The 27,557-nt window shown below is 39.4% G+C and overlaps 1 protein-coding gene across 1 annotated transcript; it reads right to left on the minus strand.

Annotated features, from left to right (window-relative positions):
- Positions 1 to 914: 914 nt before the first annotated feature.
- Positions 915 to 27,557, minus strand: tiparp (TCDD-inducible poly(ADP-ribose) polymerase). Its single transcript, XM_080185589.1, has 6 exons — positions 27,380 to 27,557; positions 25,356 to 26,313; positions 12,832 to 12,997; positions 12,084 to 12,271; positions 8,112 to 8,390; positions 915 to 4,078 (listed from the first exon to the last, which is right to left on the minus strand). Exons 2-6 carry the CDS (start codon positions 26,273 to 26,275, stop codon positions 3,631 to 3,633), a joined length of 2,001 nt encoding a protein of 666 aa, XP_080041715.1. The 5' UTR covers positions 26,276 to 26,313; positions 27,380 to 27,557; the 3' UTR covers positions 915 to 3,630.

A 27,557-nucleotide genomic window follows, 5' to 3' on the forward strand; every position in this document is an offset into this window, starting at 1 on the left:
CAATACTGCTCCTTCTTAAAATATCCTGTCCCCATTGGTTGCAAGTTAAAATCAGGCCAACATAATCACTTTTCCTGGTGTGTTTATTCAGTTTGAAACTGGTGGTATCTGTGAAACGTTCAGTGATGCACTGAAAAAAAAGGTATGTGTGTCAAACAAGTGGAAAGTTAGTTCCCAAACCTTTCAAATAAGAAAATCCAAGTAGATAAAATGATATACTTGTATATGAATTAGAAGGAACTATACAGCATCTCATCCTGCATCATCTTTCCACAAACTAGGACAAATATAGTATAACATTTATGTTGCTAAGGAACTGAATCAGTAAATGGGAGCGTGTGTGTTGCATGTTCCTTTACAGAATTTTGAAAAACCTAAAGAGACTCAGTTAAATCCAGTGTGCGTGTGTGCCTTATAAACATGCCGTTGGTTAAATTCAAATGGTACAAAGACTAGCCTTCACACAAGTGCTATACCATTTACGCACAAGGTCATTTACCAGTCACAAGCTGAATCATGTGACCAGATTTCACATTACTCCTATTACCCTCCTCTAGCACAAATCTTCAGTGAGCTTTGGATTTCTTAATTAAAAGACAATTCAAACTGTGTGTTAGGAAGCACAATGTTTCATCTGAAGATTTTAAAAAGAAAGTTGCATCTGACTCCAGTAATACTGCACCTGATATATAACCCATGTCTCCTGGATATGGTCTCACACCACTTAATTTTACTGAGATACACAGTCAGGTAAAACTGATCTGACTCTTCCATTTTGATTTTAGTTGATGTACATCCAAACCTGCTTAAGTAGTATAATGCCCTATAACTGACCTGGATGACACAAACACTCTCATTGTCTCCTTACTTTGTCTATCTTAAACTAAATTAAGACATGGACCATGAAAAGATAGTCAGGAAATAAGTTAGCTAATTTTATTTCAATGTTTTATCAATTTTATGAGTCAGTAAGTACAGCTCAGCATCATCAATCGGTATACAATAATTATAGAGTCCTTGGGAGAGATTTTGACTCAATCAAAATCCATTCACTTGCACAGAGTTAAAATCTGGCTCCTTCGCTCTGGAAGGGCCACAAGTATGGCATTGAGTACGTGTGATATTTAGTTCAATAAATAAATCAAGAAAACTCTTTTTTGCAGCTTTGCAGGCTTCTTAGAAACAGGAAAGAAAATATCAGAATATATTTAAGACAGAGGCTTAGTTGATACCCTTTTCAATAAACAAATCTAATAATGGAGCTCTAAATCACACTGTAAAGTGATAGCAAATAATAAACTCTCATTAGTCTGTGCATTGGTTTGTGGCAAATGTGATCATGAGTAAAAGCTATAGGCCTGTTCCTGTACAAATGATTTTTTACACTAGTCTGTAGGATTTAAGGCAAAGATAATGGTATTTCATACAATATTAAATGCCTATAAAACAATAGGATACATCATAGTAATGGCCAGTTGGTCTAGTTTCACACAAATATAGGAAATTCCTATCATTATATGTATGCTTAACAGGCTTGTTTCAAGTTCCTCTCTCTGCTTTTCTAAACAGTGATTGAAATAAAGTTTGTCATTAACACAAAAATCAGGTTCTTTCAATTGCAACCCTTCCTGCGGAGTTTCAAAACAGTGTCAATTCAGACTGAAACCGTATCAAGAATGAAGTATGCACAGATCTACATCAGTCTCAATTTCAAACTTGGTGCACTGGCAATAAATACAACTTAACCAAGTGAAGGATGTGGATTTAACTTTCTGCCTAATTGAATAACATGTAAATTGTAAAACAAAATGTAAAATTCTGTTTGATTTTCATTTGCTCTTATTTGTTCACTTCCAAGCTTTCAAAAGATATGGACACTTCTTTGATCCAGATATAATCTTTATATTATCCCTGATCCTTCTGTTATTTCATTGACGACACTGGCTTTTTGATGCTAGAGGATGTCAATTAGAATTGCAACTTGCCCAAAGTAAGTGGAAAAATCGGTACTTTTCATAAGGCCTATTTTTTACTTCAACATATTAGCCTGTTGTACATTTTTCTGTGCATGACTTGATTTTTCAAGCCCATAGAAGTGATTCCGGAACTTAAGTTCACAGTAACTTTAAACTATAAGAAATCAGTTTGCTTATCATCTTTTATCTTCTGCATTAGTCACTGTTGTTTCTCCCTGTGGACAGTGTCCAGCAGGAGCCTTTTGTAACACTTCTCTCCTGTTCTATTGTCTGTGGCTAGAGGACAGTAGAGAATACTGGCATGTCTATCCCCATAACCTTTTTTTTATTATTTTAAAAGCAGCTGCTACTTAATGGCTCTGTGACTTCCAAAAGTCAGCATTTATTTTGAAGTGAAACAATTCATGAGAGATAGAATTAAATTAGAAATGGGCAGATTCTATCAAAACTCAACTCTTGATGGTTTAGCATTCTTGCTTGTAGTTCTCAAAAGCTACAATATTCAGATGTCAGTGAAAAGTCTAATTAAGTGGTGTCATTGACTTCTCTACATACAGTTGCCCCACAAGCGTAATGACATTGTTGAGGCTGATTGATTTCTCTTTCTGTAACTGGAGCAAACTTTCTCTTGCATCTGGTCAATAAAATGAAGAATGTGGAGATTACTGTGAGGCAGTTAGGTTTCATGTCAGGTCAAATGATTCTGAAGCCTCAAGGATTCTTTGCCTTCAGTTTTACACTAAAATCTGATAGACTCACATTATCACTGCAGGATAACACTAAGGTTTGAAGGATAGTGCAGTCTTATCATTCCTCCACTGTGAACTAAAGAACAGTAAAATGACTTTAGACACTGGGAATACAAATGATATTTGATATTCATTAACAGGATATGTCTGGTTTTAACTATTTTCTGTTTATTGCCCCTTGATTTACAAGTAACATGTTACACAATGGATCTGTACAGTTCACTTTGTGTCTCAGTAATGGGTCCCATGTTGGTCTCAGTTTATTGGTGGAGAACGAAAGTGGACCAAGAAATTATCAAAGTTGATTGAGAAGTGAAGAATGTGACGGTGAGATTAAGAGTGCACTCACCACAATTTACAGCTCTGAGAAAGAACCAACTGGGCCTTTCTCACGGTAAGGACTTCCTTTCTTGTGGCGAATGACATGACTGCTGTGGCAGATTTTATCTACTGCAAGTAAGGTAAGCATAATGCACTTTTCCCCCCCTGTATCAATGGCAGTTGCTTCACCTCACTGAGATTGCGAGCAATGTCTCAATATAAAACTTTGGTTTAAAAAGTGCTCAACATTTAATTTCCACAACTTCAGCTTCTGATAATTCAAAAATAAAATTACTGTACTCAGGTCAAGTATACAACTTTCTCAAATACTTCAGAATTAAAAATGGGTGACATTTTTTCTAATATAAATACACACTCATTCACAAAGAGGCACAAACATATGAACATTGTTCAAGGCAATGTATTATTTACACTTGTCAAAAAACTGCTAGTGCAGTAGTCTCAACAGCTGGCCATTTACATGAGTCATTTAGTTTATCTGTAAATTCCAAGTCTATAGTGTGTATTTAAGTTCAATGTAGCATTTCCAGTCTATGTTTATAATTATTGTGAATCACTGTTCATCAAACAGTAACTGTGCTTCCAACTTCTTCATACTGAATAATGAAGTACGGGAAGCTCTGATCATCGTTAAAGATGACAAAAATCTGAGGTTCTAGCAGGTTATCCACACATGAATCATACAAATCACTGGAAGGGTCAGCAGGGGATTGTGGTGGTGGTCTCCGCATTGAAGGCTTGCCCAATGTGTACTTTCCAATGAGGACTTTTGCCAAGAACATATAATGCACACCTTCATGAGATTTCTTTGAAAAGTTGTGAGAATAGCTTGCCTTTCTGGCAAAATAGCTGCCTTGTCCAAACATGGTGGCATGTTTTCCACACACCCGGGGGTCAAAATTATGTTTACAGATGGCATCAACGACATCCTGAGAGGTCCCGTGAAATAGATGTCTTTCATTAAGGATCTTGTCCATTTCAGACATCTTTCGTGACATGTACTCCTTTTTCCTGTAGGAAAAAATAAAAAAAATTCAGAAATGAGTTTTGCATGTCATGTAGCAAAATACTTTCTAAAAGATAAAGTCATGCTTAAATAAAAAGTTGAGCACACGTTCCAAAGCTAAAATAGAGTATTGGACAAGCCTATGGCAAATGTTTCCCTTGAGAACACAGCATTAACCCTGTAAATGTGTAGCATAGGAAACACTTCCTGTTTCCTGATGGAGGCCTTTTATAGCCCTTCAATCCCGATTATGACCAAACTCTGTAGAAGTCCTCTTTGCCCATATCTCTTAATACTTCAGGATAGCAGGAATCTATCTTCTTTAAAATTACAGTTGTGATTCATGTACCAGGATACCCAGATCCTTCTGTACCACTGAATTTTGCAATTTCCCTCCATTTCAATAAAATACAGCTTTTCTACTCTTCCTGCCAAAGTGGACAAGTTCATATTTTCCCATATTAAACTCCAACCTGCCCAATCATCGTATGGTCACCAAGCCAAAATATATCCCTTTATAGACTCTTTACAACTTAATTTCCTACCTGTCTTGGTATCAGTGTCAAATTTAGCTTCCATACATTGTATTTTAGTCTGCTAAGGGCCATCATTCCATTAACCTTTTTGATTATTGGTTGTATCTGTCCATGATATCTTAAATTATATATGCACGTAAATTCCCAGATCTCTTTGGACCCCTATTCCTCTTAATGTTTCAACATTTAGTAAGTTATGTGCCTTAACTGATACTAAGCTTATTGCCATTTCTACTAACTCCAGTCTTCCAGAGTTAATTTTGTTTTGGGTAACACCTTGTCCCATTTAAGTCAGGGATGACATCAGGAGAATCAACTTTCATTTATGATCCATATTTACTTTGGCAAATCTCATATTGGATGCATATGCTAGTTCTAACACTGGATTTTGTTTTACAGCCAGGTCTTGAAGAATAATTCTGTTCTGCTTCTAAACTTTTTTTTACATTACATATGTTGCCACTGGTATTGTGATACCAGTCAGGACTTAAATAAATGCAAAATACTGGAAATTTGAAATGTGCCAGAACTCAGCTGGTCTGGCAGCATCCCTTGAAAGAGTAACAGAGTTATTAGCAGAATTTTTGCATCCCCACATCCATGGTGTGTTTTGCATTGGCCTGTCATTGGTTGGTGGCAAGATCTTCCAGTCTTGCCTCTAGTCAATGGGCCTTCCTATTGTTTACACCCTCTGCTGCTGAGGAACTCAAGGCAGGGTTTGCCATAGGCAGGACTGGAAATCTCACCGATGGGAATCACCGAATAATTTCAGCCAACACTGAGTCCAAATTGACTGTTCTTCACAAGTGACTTCCAACAAGTCAAACTTGACTTGAAACAGCAACTGTTTCTCTCTCCAAAGATGCTGCCAGATCAGTTGAGTTTTTCCAGCACTTTCTGCTTTTATAGAAGTCAGGACTTGTTAGTATGAATATGGCATCACAGATCATCCACCCAGTTTTCATTTTCATTGATTTTAATGGTTTAAAGTTAGAGAGTCAAGGAGAATACTGAGAGACAGGCTTTTAGTTAGCAAATCTTAAGAGTATGAAAATAGATTAGTCCCCTGGGCCGGATGGGATTTATCCTAGGATTCTCTGGAAGGCTCGGGAGGAGATTGCAGAGCCTTTGGCTTTGATCTTTATGTCATCATTGTCTACAGGTATAGTACCAGAAGACTGGAGGATAGTAAATGTTGTCCCCTTGTTCAAGAAGGGGAGTAGAGACCATCCTGAGAATTATAGACTGGTGAGTCTTACTTCTGTTGTGGGCAAAGTTTTGGAAAGGATTATAAGAGATAGGATTTATAATCATCTAGAGAGAAATAATCTGATTAGGGATAGGCCACACGGTTTTGTGAAGGGTAGGTCGTGCCTCACAAACCTTATTGAGTTCTTTGAGAAGGTGACCAAAGAGGTGGATAAGGGTAAAGCAGTTGATGTGGTGTATATGGATTTTAGCAAAGCGTTTGATAAGGTTCCCCATGGTAGGCTACTGCAGAAAATACAGATGCATGAGATTGAGGGTGACTTAGCAGTTTGGATCAGGAATTGGCTAGCTGATAGAAGACAGAGGGTGGTGGTTGATGGGAAATATTCAAACTAGAGTTCAGTTACTAGTGGTGTACCGCAGGGATCTGTTTTGGGGCCACTGTTGTTTGTCATTTTTATAAATGACCTAGATGAGGGTGTAGAAGGATGGGTTAATAAATTTGCAGATGACACTAAAGTTGGAGGAGTTGTAGACAGTGGTGGATGTTACAGTTTGCAAAGGGACATAGAAAAGCTACAGAGCTGGGCTGAGTGGTGGCAAATGGAGTTTAATGCGGAGAAGTGCGAGGTGATTCACTTTGGTAAGAGTAACAGGATTACAGAATATAGGGCTAATGGAAGGATTCTTGGTCATGTCGACAAGCAGAGAGATCTGTGTACATGTGCATAGATCCCCGAAAGTTGGCACCCAGGTTGATAAGTTTGTAAGAAGGCGTATGGTGTGTTAGCTTTTATTGGCAGAGGGATTGAATTTCAGTGCCGTGAGATCACGTTGCAACTGTACAAAACTCTGGTGCGGCCACACTTGGAGTACTGCATACAGTTCTGGTCACCGCATTATAAGAAAGATGTGGAAGCATTGGAAAGGGTACGGGGGGGCGGGGTTTAACCAGGATGTTGCTTGGTATGATGGGAAGGTTTTATGAGGAAAGGCTGAGGGACTTGAGGTTGTTTTCGTTAGAGAGAAGAAGGTTAAGAGGTGACCTAATTGAGGCATACAAGATAATCAGAGGATTAGATAGGATGGACAGCGAGAGCCTTTTTCCTCGGATGGTGATGGCTAACATGAGGAGACATAGCTTTAAACCGAGGGGTGATCATTATAGGACGGATGTCAGAGGTAGGTTCTTTACTCAGGAGGGTAGGAAGGGCATGGAATGCCCTGCCTGCAGCAGTTGTGGACTCGCCAACTTTAAGGGCGTTCAAATGGTCATTGGATAGGCATATGGATAATATTGGAATAATTTAGGTCAGAGGTCATTAGATTGGTTCCACTGGTCGGCGCAACATCAAGGGCCGAAGGGCCTGTACTGCGCTGTAATGTTCTATATTCCAGAGCTTAGTTTCCAAACCAAGTGACAAATCTGCAGTAGCAGGTTTGCAACCTAGGCAGTGAGCAGAAAATGTAACCAATGTACAACATCACACATTTTTCTCTGTAATGACCTGGGATCTTTACTACCTTCGTTAAAATCTTCTGCTCTATTCCAGTACTACTCTGGTCTTCTGTCTCTCACATTGCAGGACTAACTCTCCAATATCACACAATTCACAAGAACCTCACTTGTTCAGACCATTTATGGAAAAATGGGGTTTCACACAATCCATGGTTCTCTGACCATTTGAATGATTTGTCAATTATGACAGGCTTGTTTCAGAATTTCAAATATGTGCTCTCAGCAGGCAACTAGCCCTGCTAGGAGTGCAAAGTCAAAAGATTATTGATTATGAGCCAGCTGCCAACAATGCACTGTAACAAATAGATATTGCTGCAACTTAAGAGCAAAGGAGCTCAAAAGCAAACGTCGATTAACACTCCAGGGCAAAACAAACCACCTCATTGCAAAGTCACAAACTTCTAAAAATTTTTGCAACCAAAAGATATGAATCACTTTTTCAACTAAAAGATAAGCAAACTAATTCATGCTTTAATCTTTCATCTTCCGCAGAAGAGATTGGCTATAGATGGAAGATGAATATTTAGATATGAATTCCTAATACTTGCACCTTTGCTAGATCTGGTTTCGTTTCTAATATACACCTCTGTTCACAATATCAAATGTAAGAATAGACCAGTAATGAAACAAGCCAGGCATTGCACATCATAACCAGTGTTGAGTCATAATCTGTACACACTAGCACAATGAATAGTATTCATAATTCAGATGAAAATTCAGGTAGCAGCATATATAATGATTCTAATATTTTAATAATACAATCTAACCTCTTACCTTTTGTACTTTTCCCAAAGATATGGGTTTTGCACCCTTAGAATATTTAAAATCCTAAATTTGGTTTCTGGTATTGTTTTGTGGAAAAGATTATACACAGTTCTATAGCTTTTGTCTTCTATGGAAACAGGCACTTGAATGAAATCTTCTGATAGTTCCATTGAGATCCATGTTTCAGGATAGAGTTTTGAGTGGGAAGAGACAGCAGGAAAGCTCACTTGTTGAGAAAGTGATCCATCTGGTAACTTTGTAAGACTGCCAGATGTACCAGCTAAAGTCCTAAGAAAAAAATAAAACAGTCAATGTGATACTATTCCTGAATGGTAGCATAACACATCAATGGATGGATTTTAATGGTTTTTCAACAGCTACATAGAGAATAAAATTCCATTTTCTCTACCCAAATGTCTTCTTGCGTCCAGCCTCAGAAAAACACTATTGATTCAATTTGAATTTTTCAATTCCCCACATCAGCCATCCTTTTGGCCTCTCAGAATGAAACTGCCAATCCTGCGGTAACCTCTCAGCCTGCTTTGGGTTTCAATTCGAAGTCGAAGGTGACACTCAATACTGCATTGTTGCAGAGACATTAAACTGGAGCCCTTTCAGCCAGTTTTGATGGTTCAATTAGGCATTAAAAATCCCCTGAAGACATTATAAATTTCTTTCTCGATGTAACCACGATAGACTATCTGATGCCAATGAAACATTGCTGAGGCAGAACGGTTCTCTGATCTGAGCATTTAACAACAATTACCGCTCTTCCAAAAAAAGTAGCTCACGTTTGAAGTTTGAGATATTTCAACAGGATGAAATCCTGTATAAGTGGGCCAGCATTTAGTAGGAATGGAAGCGAGACTACCCAAGTACTTGTCTTTGTAGTAACAGGGAAAGGAATCTTTAATTCCTGTAGCCTGGGCTGAATCAAACAAGAACCCATGAGTGGAAGGGTAATGATCCAATTCACATGCTATTCGATATTTACATTTACAGAATTTACAAGTCATCTATATACTTTGTCTTGCTTTCATAAGCACTATAATGTCTTAAAGCTAATTTTTAACTGAAACTGCCTACTGGAGCCATTAAATAGAAGTGAAGCCTCATTACCACAGTATAACATTCAATACATGGAAAATTATTTATTTTTCTATCCAATATTGGAACTGTCCCTTCTGCATTCTCTCTCTCTGGCCCATTGGGAAAGGAACTACAGAATTATCAATCCAACTTCATGGATTATTCTGTAGAAGGTAGGCCTATGAAAGGCAGGTATCAGTGAGCAGAAAGAACTTTTGTCTGATCAAGGTATGTGCACGAACAGGCTGTGCTCAAATTTTGGCTCAATGAACAATTCCTGCGATCCAAGATGAAAATAAAGAACTGGCATTTCTGTAGCACCTTTAACAACCTCATGATGTTCCAAATTACTTTACAGCTAATGAAGTGCTTTAAGGAATGTAGTTGCACTATAAAAAATTCAGCTGCTAATTTAGGCACAGAAAACCATCACAACCAGTAATCTGATAGTGACCAGGTAATCTGTTTTTGGTAGCATTAGTTAACGGATAGATATTGGGCTGAACATAAGTCCACTGTTTTTCAAAATAGTATTTTTACCTCCATCAGGGAGGGTAAAGTCTCAGTTTAAATTTCACGTGAACGACATTGCCTTCAATACTGCAGCACCACCTCACTGCACTGGAGTATCAATCTAGATTCCATTGAACACTCAAATCCCTTCAGTGGGGCTCCAAAACCTTCTGATGCAGCAGCAAAAATGCTCGATACCCTTGACCTATGGCTGGCCCACAGATGGCAGCACACCATCATTTTAGTTAAACTGGAAATTGTGCCATTTCTTCGCCTCTTCCAAAGCACACATATAATTAAACAATAATTCATTAAGGTTGACACAGGAAATTCAAATCTCAGCATAACTTTGGCAGATTAGAGTACAAGCTCATGTCACACAATTTACCAAACTTTTTGAATTTCATTTGGACCCGTTTAACTTGCACTGCTTGCCAAAAAGGCAGTTTGTGGTGTCAATGGTAGTCATGATGTTTAGATGCCGGTGTTGGACTGGGGTAAACAAACAGTCACAGGCATTTGGCCTCGGACCTTTGGGTAAGTGTTCTCCAAGGCGGCCTTCACGACACAGCACAGAGGTCCTGAGCAGAGACTGATAGCCAAGTTCCGCGCATAAGATGGCCTCAACCACGATCTTGGGTTCATGTCACACTATCTGTAACCCCCACGACTTGCCTGGGCTTGCAAAATCTCATTAACTGTCCTGTCTGGAGACAATACACACCTTTTTAAACCTGTGCTTAACCTTCTCTCCACTCACACCATACCTTTAAGACTTGATTACCTGTAAAGGCTCGCATTCCAACCATTATTTTGTAAACTGAGTTTGTGTCTTTATAAGCCCTGTTTGTGAACTACAATCCCACTCACCTGACGAAGGAGCAGCAAGCACTCCGAAAGCTAGTGGCTTTTGCTACCAAATCAACCTGTTGGACTTTAACCTGGTGTTGAGACTTCTTACTCTGCCAAAAAGGCACCAGAGGTTTGAGCTATTCTCAGACCTTTAACGACCAGGAAGGAGTCACAGAATCATTATGAGAGCAATCAGCCCAAGTCCACACTACCTCTCTGAGAAACAATCTAGTTACTCCTATTCCTTGTTCTATATCTGTAACCCTGCTCTTTATTTCCTTCAAATGCTTGTACACAAGAAACTGCCACATTGTTCTATCATGTCTGTCTTTTAAGCAAAAAGAGGCTCCAAAGACTGGGTTGGACCGGGTAAAAAAAGAATCTGTACGGGGTCGCAAATTGTTGTTGTAATTGGCAGGAATACATGAAAGCAATTCACAACCAATGAATTACTTATTTAAAAATGCAAATGTATGTAAACTATTAGGAATCCAGAAATCATTGTTATAGGATACTGTGAGGGGAGAATAGGGGAACAATAACATCTAATGGTGTTCATGAGGCAGGAGACATTAATACAGAAAATAAACTACTGCTAAAGTTTCAGAGCACTGCTCAGGATAATCATTTTATTCTAAACCTTCCGCATGTACAAATATATAACTGTGTAGCCATTACATAGTTACAGATGGAATATACAGTTACTCATTAGATAACTGAAAAAACTCTTGTTTGGAGATGTATGCCAAAAGGGATTTCGGAACAGAAATTGTTTAAAAAAAAAAATCACAATTATTCCCTGCTTTATGACCTTTTCTGTGAAAGAAGGGCATTTGGTGAACACTGATTACTTTGATTTATGCATCATGTACATTCAGCTGAGTTGTATACTGTGTTCTATGGTCTCCTTTTACTTCCAGCCCTATTGTTAAGTATTACAAAATTTTAACTTTTAACCATTACATAAATCCAAAGAGAAAAAAGGGATCAAATATTATTTGCACAAAAGGGAAATAAAACAACTACAATTCACCTTGGCTTAATAACACTTCAGCTACATTTTTCAGGTAAAGCTATTTAAAACCATCTAGTTGTTATTCAAGTTATTTATATGACTTTGCCAAATGCTTTGGAAATTCCAAAGTAAATCGAATATGAATGATAAAGATGCAAGTACCAGTGATAGTTTTACTTCTGTGGAAATATTGTCAAAGTAGTTTTAACATTGAGTAATACACTTATGGAATATGGTAACACTGATTTACACATCAGTAGCTAAGGAGTACTTGATGGTATATTGGAATCCTGTTGATTCATACGATTTGTAATAATTTTGCACAATGCGGCTCCAAATAGTTTACTCTAGGCTGACGTTGCTCAAGCAAAAATGTTTAACTTGATGTTGTGTAAAGCAAGGTAAATTTAATTTCAAACTTTATTCTTACAAAATACTTCTACTGGCATTTGTAATGGTATGCCATTGGTTAAGCTAGTCAAAAGCTAATTTGTTCTGTCAAGTAAACTTACTGTAAACAGGGTAACAGCAGTACAGACGAGCGAAATAAAGGTCGTCGGGTGATTCTGCGCCGAGTGCCAAAAACAGCATTCTGCTGAAAGCCCTCCATTAAATTCAGGATATACCTATTTTGCTGCATTACAAAGCAGATCTCACTCATACCACGGGATGAGGCTTCCTCGATACATCGAACAACTGCCTAGAAATGGCAAATTTAATACATTTGTAATAAGGAAATAAAATGTTACTCAGAGATATGAACCATCTTCTACATGTTACACAGTAGGTCTTTTTAACAAATTTTAATGTCATAATTGTGTGGTGAAAGTTCTAGCTTTTATCAGATGTGTACCTACTTTTTATAACAATGCAAACTGTTTAAGTGAAGGCTTCTGTTCTCAACTACTTTATGTTCATAGTAATAATCTTTATTTTGTAATTTAATTGATTTATTCAAATAACTTCATAATTTACATTTTCTGTTGAAACAGTTCTTGGATATAAGAATTGGCAAAAGTTGTTTAACAAGCTCTTCCAATAACAATACTAAATCTAAAATAAGAGCATCATGACCTTTCGATTGCTCTTTTAGTACAATTTAGTTTCATGCATGGGAACAGAATGTGAAGTAGAATTTGTTACAATCTAAACATTTTTATGTTATTTAAATTATGTAACACTTACAATTTTCAGGAATTTGATCATTTGACAAAAATCTACATTTCAGCTATTGGCTAACATGACAGCATTCCAAATTACCTCAGAGTATTCCCTCCAGCCAAAGTGTTCCCGGCAATAATACTTCCAAACTGTGTGGAATTGTGAACCAGAGTTTGCCGAGGAAACGGTGGACAATCTCCTCACTTGGTTGAATTCTACATCATAAACTGTCATTAAGTTAAAGTCCAGTGAGAAAACACGACCCCTGAGAAAAAAAAAATAGGAATTACCAACCTTGGAAACATCACATTTTATTCTACGATTAAATCAGAAATATTTGTACAACAGAATTCTTCTCATTACAGTAATCTCAGTGCAACAGCCAAGATATGGCAATTAGAGGTGATTATTAGAATTTTGTAGAGAAAACTTAGCCCAGAAAATGCAGATTTTATTTTCTGTAGTTCGAATAGGGTTGTATTAATAGAGTTGAAGATTTGCAAAATGTAAGTATTAGAAAGGCAAGACTGATTTATTACGATGCATCGGGCTGAATGAAATAAGCCCACAAAATAGAATTTTAATATAAAACTGCAAAATTGAGCTGCTTTATGCCATGGACCTACAAACACAAGCATTCAGGTTCCTTGACAACTGTACATACATACATACATACATACATACTTGTACAACTGAGTCATACCTCTGACGTCCTGAATGCAATTATAAATAGTTGCGCAAGTAAAATGAAAGGTGGGCAGTTGTTCGAACAAGGCAGCCATTATTGTTTTCAGTATTGATGAGCTGCAACATGCAAAACTGACAACCACCCGCAGTACAAGTGTTCAACCGATGCCAAAATATTCCGATAGCAAAATCCAAGACCACATTATATGAATTAAAGTATTAACCTCTCATATTAAATTGGCTAATCATTTTCACCCAAGTTTATCTTGGTTTCTAAAAGTTGAAACTGGAAAGTCAAGAAAAACATTAGGTTAAGATCAGGGTAAAACTCTTTATGTGGCATTTCAATGCTTTTTCTTTCAATGATTCAACATTAGCTACATCTATGTTTTCACGATTGGTGCCATCAAGGAATCACATGACTAGGGCGAAGGGGTGAAATTTGTCTTGAGTGATCATACAAAGCAGATGGTATTGAATCTTGCATCCATTCAGAGATAGACATGAATGAGCCAACTTCATCCTCCCCAACTGTTTTTCATATGGTTTGGTGTAATACTACTGCTAATAACTTGTCTACAAATGAAAAATTTGTCACTTTCTGTTAGTAATAGATTACTAATTTTAGTACCCATATTCTATTGCATGCAAGATAGAGTGATTCCTTTAGTGGAATCTGACCAGCTAGCTGAGTCAGCAAGTTGGATGTTGCCTTTTGAAAAAGTCAGAACACAACCACAGTTGTGTGAAAGAAGCCATTGATACCACACCGGTACTTTCTGTGAATATTAACCATTTTCATTCATAAAACAGGAGGATGTCTGAAGTTCATCCTAGCCCGGAAAAGCATGCCAAGGAAACTGCTTTGCTTTGAAAGAATTAAACTTATTAACTAGTGCTCCTGTTCACTGGAGCACAGGTTGTTGTTAAAAGTTGAATTGCTTTATATATAATGGAACAGCTATATGCATAATAGTACATGAAGTCAAACTATTTCAAGTAGCTTTAAGAAGTAGATGCAATCCATAAAGGATAGCCATCAAACCTAAATGACTGAAGTGCTTCCAGGCATGCCTGTAAAGGCAGTGAATTGGTTCTGCAATGATTACCTGTGAAGATCTTATCTGACCATTAGGCAACAGTCAGGTATTGAACAAGGCGATTCAAAAACTGACTCCAAAACAAACATGAGCTAACTTTAAGAGAACCATTTCAGAAAGCAATATGTCAATATAACCGGGCAATTAGTGGGATCAAGCTTGGGTAGATGTAGCAAATCAAAGGGCACAGGGAATTAAGGTAGGAGAACAAAATATTAATACGGGAAATGAGGGTCAGAGAATGGAAAGCAGGGACAGAGAGAAAAAAGCCTAAGAATACACCAACAGTTAAGTCTAGATGTTACAAAAGGTAACAAAAAAGACAAAACTAAAGGCTCTGTATCTGAATGTGCACAGCATTCCTAAATTAAATGAACAACATATATCGGAGTAAATAAATATGTACAGCGATTGTCCCAAAAGTGTCAAATTTGTGTAAAAACTGGAGTAAATCCCACTGATTTTTTCAGTGGGAGTTTCAAAATGAATCTCGCTGTGCATTGCAGGATGTATTAGCATGAATCACATGAAAAATCAGTGGGCATATTCCTGCTGGAGAGGCTGGCAGCAGAGTGCTGAGATCACCACTGCACATGCACCAATCTGTCTGTCCCAAGATCAGCACATGCACAGTGGCCCCTATCTGCCATCTGCCTAATTGTGCGGGTTGCTCACGGGGCTAGCCAGCATCGCCGGCAGTGCAACCCCCTGCCCACCCTCCCTCCCCAAACTTGCCTGGGCCAGCTTCAACACTACCCCCCCTCACCCCCAACATTCCCTCACTCACGCAGTCCGGATACCCCTATAAATAGATTGCCCCACCATGATGGCTAGCCCCGATTGCTGGTCTCTCTCCCTCTGCCACTCAGTCTAAATGAAGAGTGGCAGCAGAGTCTCCCACCACCACCTCCCATTAGGCCCTGCCCCTCATTGGGCAGTGCCAAGGGGGGGGGCAGGCCAAATGACCATTGACATTTTGCCCCTATGGCAGTGCCAGGTGTCCCAGACTGGCACTGCCAAGGTGGCAATGCCCATAGTGGGTCACCTCCCCTGGCACTGACCATCTCAGGGGGGCCTTGATAGCCCAACCCCGCTAGAGTGAAGGGGGACAAACAGTTCCCACAATTGGGGAGCTATACTAAACCCCACTCCTGACCCAGGGGTGGAGGCAGGTGGGAGGTGGAGGAAAGAGAAAGAGGGACTAGTGGGCCTCGAGATTTCAGTCCCAAGCTCACTCATGCTATCTGAAGTATATTTAGAGTTTGAATACATTATGCTGCTCTGCGTCAATCTCTGGCAGAGTGACAGCACCGGAAATCTGGTACTGGGAGACGCAGAGGCCATGGTGCTCAGTGAGGGCCCACAAAACGGCCTCCACATGAGACTCCCAGCCCACTGCACTACAAAAAGCAGCACAGCCGGATGGGAGAACCGCCCCCATGCTCTGATAGCTATTATGGACACACAGTTGTGGTCATGATGATTGATGTGTATAAGACACACAAGAAGAATAAGTGCTAGGTAAAAGTGGAGGGGTAATACTGTTGATCAAGGATGACATTGATGTAATTGTTAAAAGATTACTTTGATTCAGGAGGACATGACATAGAACCAGTTTGGGTGGAGTTGAGAAATACTAGGGGAAAGAAATCGCTAGTAGGAGGGGTCCAAAGCTCCCCCACCCCTAACAGTAACCACAATTTAAGACAAAGGATACAACAGGAAATATTAGGTGCATATGATAAAGAGATGACAATAATCACAGGTGATTTTAATCTCTAGACAAATTGGAAAAATCAGGTTGGTTGTAATAATCTGAAGAGTTCATAGAATGCTTTTTGAGGAAGTTTCTTAAAACAGCTCATTATGGAACCAGCCAGAAAACAGGTTATATCAGACACAGAATTATGAAATGTGACTGATTAATTAATGACCTCAGATCAAACGCAGGTAGAAGTAGTGACAACCATATGATTGAATTTGAAAGAGAGAGAAGTGGGTACTATTTTAAACTTAAATAAGGGCAACAATACGGGCATCTAGCCGAACTGAATCAGGATACTAGGCTTGAGAATAGATCAATAGAGGAGGAATGGCAGCTATTTAAAAGGAGATATTTCTGAATACTCAGAATAAGTATATTTCTACCATGGAGAAAAAAATTCTAAAGGGCCACCATCCATGGTAAACTAACCAAATTAAAGGAAAGCATCAAACTTAAAAAACATAACTGCGCAATGAAGAGCAGCAGGTCGCATATTTGGTCAGAACATAAAGAACGGTGGAGAACGACTAGAAGGTTAATCAGGAGAAAAACTAGAGTATGAAAAGGAAGCTGGTTAAAATGTAAAAAGAGGCAGCAAGAGTTTTGATTGGTATTTATAAAGAAAAAAACTAAAGTATCTAACAGACTGTCCCTCAGGTTTTGTTGAAGAACTAAACTGATTCAAAATATTAATTGTTTTCTCTCCATACAGATGCTGCTAGACCTGCTGAGTTTTTCCAACGTTCTGTTTGTTTCAGATTCCAGCATCCAGTGTTTTGCTAATTTAAAGAAAATGACAATGGGTAGTTAATAGTAGATAATAGGGAAATGCAAGGTGAAATGAACAAAAATATTGCTTCTGTCTTCATTACAGGAGGTACAAAAACAGTTCCACGAATATTGTTGTAAATCAGGCGGTGGAAGGGAACTTGGTGAAATTACGATCATTAGTAAAGCAGCACTGAGCAAACTAGTGGAGCTGTAGGCTAACATGTCCTGATTGGCTTCACCCCAAGGTCTTAAGCGAGGTGCCTAATGAAGTAGATGTGTTGCTGTTAACTTTTCAAAATTCACTACATTGTGGAAAGGTTCCATCAGACTCAAAAATAGAACCTCTCTGATCAAGGAGGAAGGAACTGCAAATTAACACTGCAAATAAAGTAACTGTGAAAATCCCCTTGTCGCCACACTCAGTGCCTGTTCAGGTATACAGAGAGAGAGAGAGAGAATTTAACATGGCTAATGCTCCTAACCAGCATGTCTTTTGGACTGTGGGAGGAAGCTGGAGCACCCAGAGGAATCCCATGCAGGCACAGGGAGAATGTGCCAACTGTGTGGAGGTCGCACATTCTTCCCGTGTTGTGTATGTTTCCTCCCACGGTTCAAATATGTGCGGGTTTGGTTGGTTGGCAGTACTAAATTGCCCTTTGTTGGGGTACTAGCTGGGGAAATGCATGGGCTTATGGGGATAGGGCTGGGTAGGATTGTGGTTGGTGCAGACTCGATGGGCTGAATGGCCTCCTTCTGCACTGTAGTTTATCATAGAATCTTTCGCATAGACACAGTGACCCAAACTGGGAATCGAATTCATATCAATGACTTAGATGAGTGCAGTGAAGGCAAGGCTGCTGATTTTGCAGACGACACAAGAAAGAAATTAAGTATGTTGTGAAGAGGACATAGAGGTTACAGCCAAATATGGATAGGAGGAGTGAGTGGGCAAAATAATCTGGCAGATAGAATATGTGGGAAAATGTGAAGTTATTCATTTTTTGGCAGGAAGAATAAAGCAGAGAAAGACTGTAGAATTCCAGTGCAAAGGGATCTAAGTGTTCTCATGCATAAGTCACAAAAAGTTAGTACGCAGGCACAACAAGTAATTAGGCGGCTACTGGAATGCTAGCCTTTATTGCAAGAGGAATTAAGCATTAAAAGGTAGACATGTTATGCTTCAGTTATACAGAACATCAGTGAGACCACATTTCAAATACTGTATGCAGTTTTGGTCTCCTTAAAGAAATAGGTAAATGCGTTGGAGGTAGTTCAGAGGTTTGCTAGATTGATGCCTGGAATGAGCAGATTGTCATATAGATTGGACAGACTGGGCTCCTTTCCACTAGAAGAATGATGGATTTCTAAATTGAAGAAGTATACAAGATCCTGAATGGTCTGGGCAACAACTTTGGAACTCTACCTGAGAAGGTAGTGAAGTCATTGAATATTGAGGGAGATTAAATTCTTGTTAGGCAAGACAATCAAAGGGTAGATGAGAATATGGAACTTGAAACAAACAGATCAGCCATGATCTTACTGTGATTCAATAAGATCATGGGGCTGAATACCTTACTTTTGCTCCAAATTTATATATGTTTATATATGAATTATTCAATAAATACCACTTCACCAAATCCACATGCATCAGAATAGTAAATAGGTTTTTCTCCTCCTCCTTTTCATCCATTTTTAGCAATATCATTAAGTTTAAGAAATATACTTTAAATCGGAAAAGCAAAACCAAGTCACATTTATTTTTCAGCATAGTAATAATCAGGACCGGGAATCCTGGTCAACATTCCACTCAATAAGCCAAGATACTGGAGACAACTCTAGCACTCCTAACTAAATCCCAATCGATAGATCAATGCAGCATTCTTGGATTATGTTTGTTGTGAAAAAGTGAATAATTTGTTTAATGCTGATAACTGAGAAATCTAGGCACAGAAATAAAATTTCGGACATTTTTAAAATGTGGATTTGTTATGATGATTGCTAGCCAACAAGGTGAGTTTGCTTCAGAACATATATGTGGTTTTTGTGATGAATTTTATTTTTCCATATAGAAAACCAACTTGCAAATTGCAAAGATTGCAAGTTTGCCTTTATGGTCAATAGGATACTAGTTCAGCAGAATTTTCAGACAGTGTTATTCATTCCTGTTCCAGAAACTTTACCTAACCAAACACTCCCCAGTGGAGGCAACGCCCCTTTAAAACAGCAATTATGGAAATGGGTGAAAGTTCACTTGTGCATGTAAAGACTTGAAAGCTTGTAATATTTTTCATGCCACAGTCATTCCCATCATCACACAACGATTGATTTCAAAAATGATGTTGCATTTTTCTCAAAGGCAAGTCATAGTTATTTCTAAATAATCCAGTAAAATGCTACAATAATGTCTCGACCAGTCTGCATATTTACAGTTGCACTACTCGAGGAAAAGCAGTTACAAATACTGCATCAAGCTTGCCTGATTCTCATCAACACAAAGAGAAAACTCTACATGTCAACAGCCTCGCCCATCCAGTGTTGTCTTTTAAAAAAGAAGTTGATCTCATTTCAACCCTAATGACCAACTAAAAGAAACCATCTCGACAAACTTAACTCATCTTGATTTTTCAGCTCTGTTGTAACAATCATGACTCAGTGATACTGGGAGAGACAGGAGAATAAATGTAGCAACTGATAGTTGTCTGAAATGTTACTGAGAATATGTTGACTTTTACTGTACCTGTGCTCATCACTTGTGACTGAAATCTTTATACTGGACATTCCTGACTTTGAAAATAAAGAACATTTCTATTTAAAGCAAATTAAGATCCACTTCAGAATTCATTGAAAAAAAAAGGACTCTTTCAGGGAACTGCGCACAACACATATTTTACTAGCATAAGGAAAACTCAGACTGAAACCAAGGATCACTTGAAGACAGTGTGAAAGTAATCGCAGGGGCCAGGAATGCCATACATTCAGTCTGTGGTCTATGTGGAGTTTGTTGTCTCAGCACCATCAGTTTATCTGTGAGCGGTGAGAAAATTAACCTTGTTTCTCATTCCCAAACATTACCCAGTGATGCACATGCAGACATCAAGTGAAGACAAAAATCGGATTTGTCTTTGATGCCCCTCAATCTAGAATCAGCTACAAAGATTCAGTAAGTGGATAAATTGCTACTGTATGAGGTATTGGACGATGAGCAGTGGAATCATAGTTCAGCAACTGTTCAATTCAGAAAAGAGTCAGTCAAAAAAGACAAGGAAAGTGCAGAGCAAAAATAAATATGCACTGAAGTATAAACTGCACAAATATAATTTTTTCAAAACAAAAGGGTACACATCTGAGGAAAATGGATTTGAACTGGTTCATTTCAAAGTTTCCAGAGATCAAGGCAGTGCTAAACTCAGCATTTGTTGTTTCTTGCTGCTGCATTTCAAGGTTATTTCAGTTCCTATGAGAAACAATAGGAACTTTAATAAGCCTGTGTTGTCAGCTGTTTCTAACCAAACAAATCCTATTTACACAACCAGTCATTGTGACATTGGGTTGACAATGACATTACCACCCATATACCATTAGAGAGCAACCAGGTTAATGGTGCAAAGATGGGTGTAGATCATGTGTATTTCACAAAAATATTCTGGAGTTATTTCTAAAGTAGACTTCACGTAGAAAGATTTTGTGAACTAATTTGAAACTTTCAAAATATTGGGATTGCAAAACAACATTCTACATGTAGTCACCTTCATGCTGGAATTCATGAAACAGTTTCTTCTCAGGAGGATGTTAAACAGGCACCATAAAAGGTGAAAACAATTTGCCCAAAATAGTTAGCAATGTCATCATAGCTAGTCCTTACCCCCTTGCACCAACTGGCAAGATGACTGAGGCCGAAGATTGTGATGAACAAAGTGAAAAGGTTACAAACTCTCCACAGCTAGAACTGATAATCTAATTTTGACTCTTCAGTGACAGTTCTGAGGATGTGATACAATGACAGAAGTACTGTTCCTTTGGATTAAAAGAATAAACCATGGTTCTGTCTGTTCTGGTGGATGTTAAAGTCCCCATGGTGCTACAAGAACAGGGGAGATCTCCCAGTCTTATATCCAGCATTTCTCAGACAAGCACTGACTGATCATTCATTTCAAGGCTATTTGTGGAGCAACGGCTGCTATATTGTCATTGCATTTCAAATAAGAATTTAAAACACTGCAGTTTTTGTCGCTTCATATGGTGAGTAATACAGAAGCTGCAGAAAAAGGTTCAAAGCAGAGCGACAGGAATGATTCTGACCTTAAGGAGCCTCAGACCTCAGATAGGCTTAAAAACGTTGGATATATTCACTTTAGCAATGTGCAAATTTCAAGGCAGTTTGAAGAGATAAACAAAATAGTTAAAGGGCTCAATTTGCTTCCTACTGATAGAGTGGGGATTTCAGGGTAAGGTAGGGCTAGGTTACATGTTAGATAGGTTCTTTTACCGAGGACAATAATATCTACAGGACAAGTTGCTAACTCATATGATGAGTCCTGATTCTCCACGTTTTCAAAAAAAGAACGGAACCAGTTCCTGGCTAGGATAGAGATCACATCCTACTAAAGGTAAATAAAATATCTGGTTATGTAAGCTTGGTCAACATGTTCTCGTGAATGAATTTTGTTCATCCAAAGGGAGTGAGAGGAACTCCCTCCCTTACAGCAAAGTAGGTATATCTGTATCACACAGACTGCAGCAATTTGAAGGCAGCTCATCTCCACCTTCTCAAGGGCAATAAATTCTGGCTTTGCCAGTGACGTCAGATTCCCAATGAGTAAGAATATCTATATTTCAACGGCCACCCCCTCCCAATTGGCTTTGAGGTTTTACATTTTTTGCCTACTATATTTGGCAGGTGGGTCAGAGTGTGTAATCCTGATGCAACTGTGTGCAACAGGCTTGATCAACAAGATAACAAGAACAACATTACTTATGTAGTAAAACAAAGGTGTGATGTAGGAGTGTTAGAAAACACAATTTAATACTCAGCCACGTGTAAAAGTATACTAAGGCAGCTGACCAAAAGCTTAGTCAGAGGTGTGTGTTAGAGCAGGAAAGGAAGCTAGAGATTTAAAAAGTTAGAATTTCAGGGTCTTGGTCTTGGCAACTGAATGTGCGCTGCCAAAAGGTAAGTGATTAAATCAGGAATGTTTGAGGTCAAAACTGGAGCAGTGCAGGTATATTGGAGGTTCTGAGGCAGAAGGAAAATGCACAGATCAAGAGGCAGAGCAATTCTAAAATAAGGGTGGAAATTTTAAATCAACATGTTGCTTGACTAGGTCAATGAGCACAGTTTAGTACGACTTTGAGAGAGAGTTAGGAAATGAGTTGCAGATTTTGGTTGAGGATTGAAAGTGGAAAATTAATCAGGATTGCTCTTTCCATCATATGTACTTTGTATATTTCTAAGAAATTCATTATGTAAAAGTACTTTGAGTTTTTTTGATGTGAAAGACTCCATATAAAAGACAACTCTTACTTATGATGCATCTATTTGGTGTACATCAGCAGCATAATCAGTGTTCAACATTTTCAACAGTATAGCTTACTGCAAAAAAATGTTGACTCCCTTTCTTCATTTTTTTCCCCCTGTCGTTTACTATACCTGTATGAAGTTTCCAGAATATCAGGAATTCACATATATTGAGGCTTGTGACTGATCTTTTGAAATGGTTCAGAGACATTCCCACATGCTCTACAGAGCCCTGACACAGAAAGATAGCTTGCAGAGTTCTAATTGGTTGGACATGTACAATTTACGTTGCTAGTGACTCATATTGCAATTCATCTCACATCCAGCTGTGTCCTGTGCATTATTTTTGTTACTGCTTGTGCCACTGGCCTGCATAGCAACAGTGAAAATATATGTCTCTATAATAATTAGATTTTTAACAAGCAAAACCGACATCAAATTTAAACCATCAGTTAGTAAAACTACAGATGAGGAGTGCAAGCACAATCCTTGGAGAAAGTCCATCCAGATTCAAATCAGTAGATTATAATTTTTTTAAAAAAAGTAGTAATCTGTCCAAGAGCCTCCCCATTCACCTTATTCCATTAAGGAAACTGTTTTGTACTAATTAAGATTCAAAAGACATTTCCATTTTATGTTAGGATGATCTTATTTTGCAGCCCACACCCCACCCCCCCAACTAAGAAAACAACATTTTAGTCCAAACTTTTGAGGTGTTTATTTGAAAATAAATTGTCATTAACACTAGTACTGCTTCCAGAAAAAAGGCTCAAAATTAAAAACATTTATATGCTAGTTACATCTTGTGCACAAAGTAATGACTATACTTCCAGTACATTAAACTGGCCACTAGTAGCTCTAGCAATGCATCACATGTTAGGATATATCAAGAGTTGACTTTGGATCCTACAAACTCCATCTTTAAAAGTGGCAATTTCACAGTGTTCTACCTGACTAACTATTCCAAAAGGCAAGTGCTCCATGTTAAAAAAAAAATTTAAAAACAAGACCAACTATTTCTGTGCTCTTGATCTGAACTAATTGATCGAAGATGAAGAACAGTGGCAGACATTACTGGAACACAATCACCTTGAGATTGTACTGATTCAATGCAAGAGTTGCACTCTGTAGTAAAAGAATCCCAGCAGTTCCCGTCTACCCAAAATATACAAATTACAAATGCAAGCAGATAAGTGGCAATACTGATTTTTAGTTGACAACAACTGATAATAAATTTAGTTGAATACATCTGAAGAATTATAAATGCAATTCAGGTCATTCCATTAATAAAATGCTGATGATTCGGAAGTCTAATTATAGATCAAAAACATAAAAAGTACTTATCCTGCAAAAACAAAACGTTGTAATTTGTATTGCATCCATTGTGCCATCAGGATATGCAAACATCAAGTAACTGAAAATTACTTTTATTTTCAGTTGTCAATGCAAGACACACAAATTATGATGGTCCAATAATAATTGAAAGAAGCCAACCAACTATCCCCAAAATAATAATTAACGCTGTAATTACAAAATGATCACAAATTGCTCTCAAAAATGCCAACTCAGTTTCTTGACCCAGGGAGGCTTAAGTTTCATAGAGACAACATTTCTACACAGCATGCTACATAAATACTATGGCCTGTGGATTGCAGCATTGACACACCAATTCCTAATCACAGTGGTAGAAAATGAAGATGCCTCTACAACTAGACATATTCTTTATTAAACTCTGTTCTGTTGAGTTGCTTCATGACATTGCAAAAGAAAGAAATGGTGCGGGATGTTGAATTATCCCAGTTTTTCTACATGTTTCAAGCAGCAAGATTAACAAAGGTCTGGGAGGAAATCAGCTCTGTCCCTCCCAATGCTTTGTGATGCAAAAACAGACAGACAAATTAAACAAAATAAAACTCCACTTTGGCTTTCTACTAATGGCAATGAGCAAGAATCCTGAAATTTTCTTCAGTGCCCTGAAGGATTATTACAAAGCACCCAGTTCCTAACAAGATAGGATATATAAACAAGGTTCAAAAGTGGAATGGTATGTGCTGGTATTGTACCGGCAGCTGTACAAGCCAGCACATTACATTCTAGAATTTTAAATCTGGAATGCATCACTGCATGTTTGCATACCATCACTTTTAAGCCATTTCTATACAAGAATTAGAGGTGGATTTTATTTGTATGCAGTTGCTGAAGGCCAAAAGCGTGTAATTCAGTCAAGCAAATTCACCAATACTTGTCTGAGTTATGCAGACATGTCTGATCAGTTGATTACTGATGCTTTTTACTCGATCTTTCTATGAGAGAGGTGCTGAACAGACATTTTTCTGTATCCAAAAAAATTTTCATAAAAGCTAGACTGCCACAAATGATTAATAGCACTAACCAAATAGTGTGGTAACCATGCAAGTGATGTGCAGCACTAACTTGTTTACAAGTATTTTGGCATGGTGCACCATGCTGTTATCTACATCTTGTTACTAGAGAAACACAACATCACAATGGCTCTGGGCTTCTCTTCACTGCAATTCAGACATTCAAGCCAGCTCCTTTGAGTGCCTCACCTTTATCAAACTATAAAAAAAACTAGCAATTTTCTTTACTCAGACAGGTTTCCACACATATCCTTTTTTAAAATACCATCACATGGAAAATGACCAGACAAACTCAAAGGAAGGCACTTTTATTGCTAATTTGAATATAGGCGATATTTGGATATATTAAAAGAACTTTTTCAAAATAAGTTCAATCGTAAAGCTATCCTGGTTCTGTTACTTACTGATGTTGAAGTTTGACTTGGTCATTGTCAGGATTGCAGTACAGTCTTTCTAAATGTTCTTGCGCCTCATCAGGCACTGCCTGCCAAGTCTGAGTTGCAATGTTTCTCAGTTGCCAGTGATAAGGTAGCACTGTGTGATGTTTCAGGCAATCATTCCCATAAACACAAATCCCTTGCAAAAATTCATCACATATCTCTACCCCATCTTCCTGGTGGGTGTGGTACTGTAACTGAGTCAAAAGATCAAAGACAAGGTCAATGGATGCCTCCTCACTCTTATCCTGAAAAATGCCAGCCTTTAAATCTTTCTCGGCCTTAACCTGGCTCAGTAGATCATGACAGAAGAGGTTCTGATAGAGGCTGTTGGCATGAGGCTGGGCCATGTTGCTACAGCACCCCGGGGTGATAGCATCTTGGGTGGAATGTGTCAAGTTCTGGAATGGCAAGTTTGCAGAAGTGGAGATAATGGCAGATGCCTCTGTGGCGAAGGGTTGATCAGCTGGGAGCCCAGTCTCCTGTTCCAGTGCCGGCAGCTGCTGCAACTGGCCTGGCCTTCCCGCAGATGGCACCAGTGTGGAAACATCATTTCCTGACTTGGGGCACGCCTGAGTTTCACTCGGGTCCTTCTTCAAAGGTTCGAACAAACCGCCCCGGTTCTCCACACAGCCGCCGCCTGCCAGGAACGCCCCGTCGCTCAGCTTGTCGGAACGCAGCAAGCTGGTGAGGATCAATCCCAGCGCCCGGAGGTTCCTCACCTCCAGCTTCCTCTGTGCGTGTTTCTTCTTGAGGAAAGTATTGAGGAGCGGCACCTTGCAGGAGAGAGTCACCTCAGGGGGGAAGCTTGCCGCCGGGGCTCTGGGGCACTCCAGCTGCACGGGCTGCTCACTCGGGGGCCCGCACGGATGCAAACTCTTCTCCATGCTGCTGCTTCCACTCTGTGCAAACCGAGTTCGCCGACCTGTTGACAGGGAGATTGGGCAGTCATTAAACAAAACGTTGCTCTCCTACTTCTCCCCCACACCTTTAGACTCAAAACAAAAAAGGAGGGGACGTCCAGTCCAGTTTTAAAAAACCCCGAAATCCGTCGGCTTCCTATTCCCACTCGTCCCGGCACGTAGGGCGAGCTCCCAACAATGTTCAGGATAATTAATCCCAAACCTCGGACGTGCAGAATGGATGTTCCCCCAGGAGCAGCCTACGTGAAGGCGGGCGGGGAATTCGCTGAGGAGATCGGGGCGGTTCAGGAATTGGGCGGTCACTCACTCACTCAATTCTCAGTCAGTCCAGTTCGACAGCCTCCACCAGCAAAATATAAACGCCCCAAACTTTCCTGACTCAAAATGAGTCAAACAACCCAAACGGCCGCCAGTAAAAGTAAACATTCAACTGGCCCGGTGCTGCTGAACACCCCCCCCCCCCCCCCCTCCAAGCACACACACACACAGACACTTTTATAAATAAAACCTGACTTAAACAAGAATTCCGATCCCATTTACAAATGTAAAAATAAATGTTTAGCACCAGTGAGTGAGAGTCCTCACCCTCAAAAAACAAACAAAATACAATTGTCCAGCATCAGAAGGGAGAAAGGGGGAATGTGAAGATTTGAGTCAAGGGGATGTGATGAGTTTGGAGGGGGAATGTGAGGAATTATGCAAGGGGGTTTTGGGTGAGGGGGAAATGTGAGTTGGGAGTGAGGGGGATGTGAGGAATTTGGAGTGAGAGGAGATGCGAGGGCGGATGTGAAGGTTTGAGTGAGGGAGATGCGAGGATTTGAGTGAGGGGGATGTTGTAAGGAGTTTGGAATGAGGGGGGAATGTGAGGGGCGGATGTGAAGGGTCGAGCGAGGGGGATGTTGTGAGGAGCTTGGAGTGACGAATTTGGAGTGAGGAGCGGATATGAGGGGTTTTAAGTGAAGAGGGATGTTGTGAGGAGTTTGGAATGGGTTTGGGGGGGGGGGGTGAATCTGAGGATTTCCCCTCCCAGTTTAACCTGAGTTAAAGTGCCCCAAGCCAGTCCCTTACCTTGGCCCCGATCAGTTGAGCATCGGGCTGGGAGTGTCAGCTGGAGCTGCCGGTGACTGCGGAGCGGTGCCGATCGCTTCGGCCGCGGGAGGGGATGGCGTTGGGAGTGAGGACCTCCGCTCTCATCGGGTGGCTGTGGAAGGAGAGCGGGTCGGGATCCAGTTTGGGGGGAACAAGG

This window comes from Carcharhinus amblyrhynchos, chromosome 3 (assembly GCF_965287045.1).
Source record: "Carcharhinus amblyrhynchos chromosome 3, sCarAmb.v2.hapA, whole genome shotgun sequence".
In the NCBI taxonomy this organism is placed as follows: domain Eukaryota; kingdom Metazoa; phylum Chordata; class Chondrichthyes; order Carcharhiniformes; family Carcharhinidae; genus Carcharhinus; species Carcharhinus amblyrhynchos.

Excerpts from the sequence above, each read along its gene's own strand:
- tiparp (XM_080185589.1), bottom strand. The coding sequence starts at position 26,275 with ATGGAGAAGAGTTTGCATCCGTGCGGGCCCCCGAGTGAGCAGCCCGTG. Across the intron at positions 12,272-12,831 it reads GCTGGAGGGAATACTCTGAG|GCAGTTGTTCGATGTATCGA; the intron begins GTAATTTGGAAT and ends TGCCATTTCTAG. Across the intron at positions 4,079-8,111 it reads CTTTGGGAAAAGTACAAAAG|GAAAAAGGAGTACATGTCAC; the intron begins GTAAGAGGTTAG and ends TTTTTCCTACAG.